At 53.4% G+C, this 3,618-nt stretch overlaps 1 protein-coding gene across 1 annotated transcript in view; it reads left to right on the forward strand.

The window, feature by feature from the left end:
• Shrm (shroom) overlaps positions 1 to 3,618 on the forward strand; it is a 183,852-nt gene that overhangs the window by 172,391 nt on the left and 7,843 nt on the right. Inside the window, 2 exon segments of the mRNA XM_017904310.1 lie at positions 20 to 881; positions 1,503 to 1,647. Of these exon segments, the coding sequence (XP_017759799.1) occupies positions 20 to 881; positions 1,503 to 1,647 (1,007 nt within the window).

The raw sequence follows: 3,618 nt of genomic DNA on the forward strand, positions 1-3,618 counted from the left end.
GAACATCGAGCTGCCGAACCGGCGTAACGAGAAGCGAACGAACGCAACGTCCACGTCGACCAGCACGATCACCACCTGCATCACGACGTCGTCAGCGTCCACGACGATGACGATCACGACGGACAGTTGCTGGCCCCGAGGTCACGAGGTACAGAGTTCCATCGAGGCGTCGCCTATTTCAGACAGACCTCCACCACCGACCAGTTCGCCACCGAGATCACCGGACCAGATCGAAGGTGACAGTTCTAGAGGCGCCATACCCAGACGGTCCGGAAGCTGTTCTAGTTCCTCCTCTGGTAGATCGTCGGATCCTCGCGTTTCTCCTCGAAACTTGTCGAATAGCTTCTCCAAGAGCGAGAACTCCTCCCCTAACAATAGGAAAGTCTCCAGTCCCACCCAAACGGACAACACCAGTTCCTCCAACAATAGATCCAACTCGCCCGTTCGTTCGAACCAAACGAACGAGATAGAGCTACGGGTAGACAGATCGTCCTCGTCGAGCAAGTCTAGATCAGGAGGCAGGTCCTCGACGTCCTCGATCTCGAGCGTGTCTAAAGCTTCACCCTCGTCTTCGCCGAGGAATTCGCCGGTCGAAGAGGACAGATCGTCACCTCTAGCTTCACCGTGCGTGTCCCCTCAGCCTGGCATAGAGGGGCTGACTTTGATGCAACGCACGGAGGTTGTGCTTCGAGTGAACACGGCTACCAGTGACGCAGCCTCGCAGACCGACATCCTGGAGCCGGCGGAGACCGAGACACCGGTCAAGACTCAGGAAATCCCGCTCTGTAGGAAGAAACTGCCAGAAGAGATCGAATGCGAGGAACTTGGCAGGGACTTGGCTAGTCAGCTCAGTCCGAACGATAAGCTGGTGCCACTTCTAGGTGAGTCCCGCTGCGTTTTCTCGTTAGATGCCTCTACGACCGAGAAAGTTTCAAAGGATCCCGTTAGCCGATGACTCGATACAAATTATTCAATCAGGTTCCATATCAATTTCCTGCCACGCTTCTCGCGCTCGGACTTCGATCCCCGATGTAGCATAATCCAGGAATACTCGTGTTCGAGGCGATTACGTCTAATGGAGGCCAAGCAGACACCGATATTAGATCAGTTTTCCTGTTCTGCTGGCAGCTTATCGGCAGAGCGAGTAGATTTAAACCGGCTAATGTCATCGTTCACTTGGATCTGCCTCGTCAGGGACTTTTATTACTCGCAGGTTGGCAACGCTCGCGGGCGCGCAGATAAGATACACGGCTAGCCGAGCGTGCCACGCGTACGTTGACGCGTTGGTGCGTCATCCGCGACGAGGTGGAGTCCGCTGGCCTAGGCCGACGACCCTTTATTTTAATAAGCGTCAAACCAATCGACCAGTCAACCGTGTTATTCAATTACGCGTCGTTACGTCGGAATGCACGCGTGTCGCGGCTTCCACGTGGATACCTCGCCGCTTACAGGCACTTTGAGCAGCGAAGGGATCAACCAGTGTAACGATTTATCTTTATCAGTTCCAGCGCCGGAGCACAAAAAGCCTACCGACTACGTTACCGGCCTGTTCAGGGTGGAAGCGACCTTGCAGCCGCGACCCAGGCGTCGGCTCTCCCTCGAGGAACCGACGACCCCGTGCTCTGAGAACGGAGACGAGGAGAAAAAGTGAGTATTATTATCGTAATTCAGGTAATTGGCGACTCTTTGGAAACTGGTTATCAAGGAGATCCGTGTGCGCGAGTTGTGCGAACAGAGGGGGCTATTTGCGGGCCCGGTTCACATCGCGAGGAAGGTGTACCCAGGATAAGTGCAAAATCCATGCACTTATCATTGCCAGGGTAACCTTGGTAATAGCCTCGAATCGTAGAAAGACTCTCGCGTTTTATCCGCGATTAACGTGCAGGGGGGACCATTTTTAACCTGCATCTCGCTTTCCCAAGCTATTACTTAAGCATACATGGTAAGCGACGTTGGGCTGATGCGACCGTGTAAAATCCTGTAATTTCCATAGCGCAGAAACTATCATTTGCATGCTCTCTCAGCTATCCGCGCCGTTTCCTCTCATTATCGTTACATAAATGTTAACCGATCGTCCCGGACGATACGCGACGTCGATATTTCATACAGGTTGCCCCATGCGCGAACCTGTGACTGGCACTTTCACCGAACACCTCGACCACGCAGGATTATCAATTGCGCCGAGCCTCCGATGAACTCGCCTTGGTAGACAGATCGCTGGAAATCGCGATGGAGTCGAGCGAATTTCCAATCGTTTCAGAAAATCTCTGCCCTCCTCCGTGGCTAAACGGTGTCAAGGAGTTTTCCCTTTTTCATTCCTCACCGCGGGCAAGAGCCGCGAAGAGACCAAAGAGGTCTCCGCTAGCGCAGAGGTCCTTTATTGGTCGTCGAGTGACGTTTCGCGTGGGTGTGACCGCGGGATTCTTAGCCAGGCATCGTCAAACGAGCTCCATTAGCGTTGGGATTTAATTGTCTTCCTCGAATGGTCGTTTACGAATCGATGACACGGTTAGACCGCGCGATTTATCGTTCTCTAATTGCTCTAGACCTGTCCATTGTCTCTTCCTGCGGTGCTCTTGTTCCGTTCGCGTCCCAGTTGCGCACAGGATGCGACGATACGATAGCGCACTGTGCGATTTCTAGCCTTTCTCGAGTGTTCCAAGAGCGTGTATTGTGTTTATTTAGAAACGAAGAAACGCGTGATTACGTGGCGTCAAAGCAGCAGAGAAAATTGAACGTCCGCGGGGGAAAAAGCGGTAGAGAACGTAGCTCGATGATAGAGTCGGTAAGGATACCCGTGAGCATTCTTAGGTACATACCTGCGGAACGCTCGGCGATCAATTTCAATCGCGGAACGAGTTTTTCCCTTTCCCGCCAATCTGGAACCACCCGGTCAATCGAGGACAATATTTCCGCCGGCACGCGCCGGGAGAAAGTACCAGAGGCGCAAGGCGGTTGCGTAACTAGCCATAAATGATATTGTTAGGCTAGCTACTTGGTGGTCTACGCATCATTTCGTTCGCCAGTCTGCCACGGACGAGCGGTGACATCGTTTCGCTCGATCTTGGCTCGCGGTTCTCGCCATACTCTCCCATCAGCGTCCAGCATGGAGGCCAGAGACACGGAGAAGTACATCACAAACCGTAGCACCTTTTCGTAACACCCACCCCATGCGTCTAGTACGATATCTAACAAACCTTTGGCTTAACGTTGCTCCACCATCGCGAACTAACGCTACGCCCTTAGAGCCGTTCCGCCCAACTAACGCTCTCCCCGTAGGCATCGCTAGAACCTTGTCTAACATTGCTTCGTTAACCGAACAGGCAACCCGAGCGAGGAGCTTCCTACCACACCCCGTTGGAGCAGAAAACGCTTTCGAAAGCGGTCACGGGTGGATTCTCTGCGCGTAAGATCGGCGCGCGAACGGTTAGAAGCTCGCCGGTCATACTCGCCGCAGCATCCACTTCCGCTTTTCATTAATTGCCTCTAGTGCCTCTAGAGCTGACTCGAGCGTAATAACCCGGCAAATCGACGCTGCTCTTCGAACCGCCGCCAACCGCGCTTTCCTTTCTTTATCACTTTCTCCGCTTTTACAAAGTCGCTCTCGATGGACGACGC

The sequence above is a fragment of the Eufriesea mexicana genome, unplaced genomic scaffold, assembly GCF_001483705.2.
Source record: "Eufriesea mexicana isolate 0111107269 unplaced genomic scaffold, ASM148370v2 scaffold2839, whole genome shotgun sequence".
Taxonomy (NCBI): Eukaryota; Metazoa; Arthropoda; class Insecta; order Hymenoptera; family Apidae; genus Eufriesea; species Eufriesea mexicana.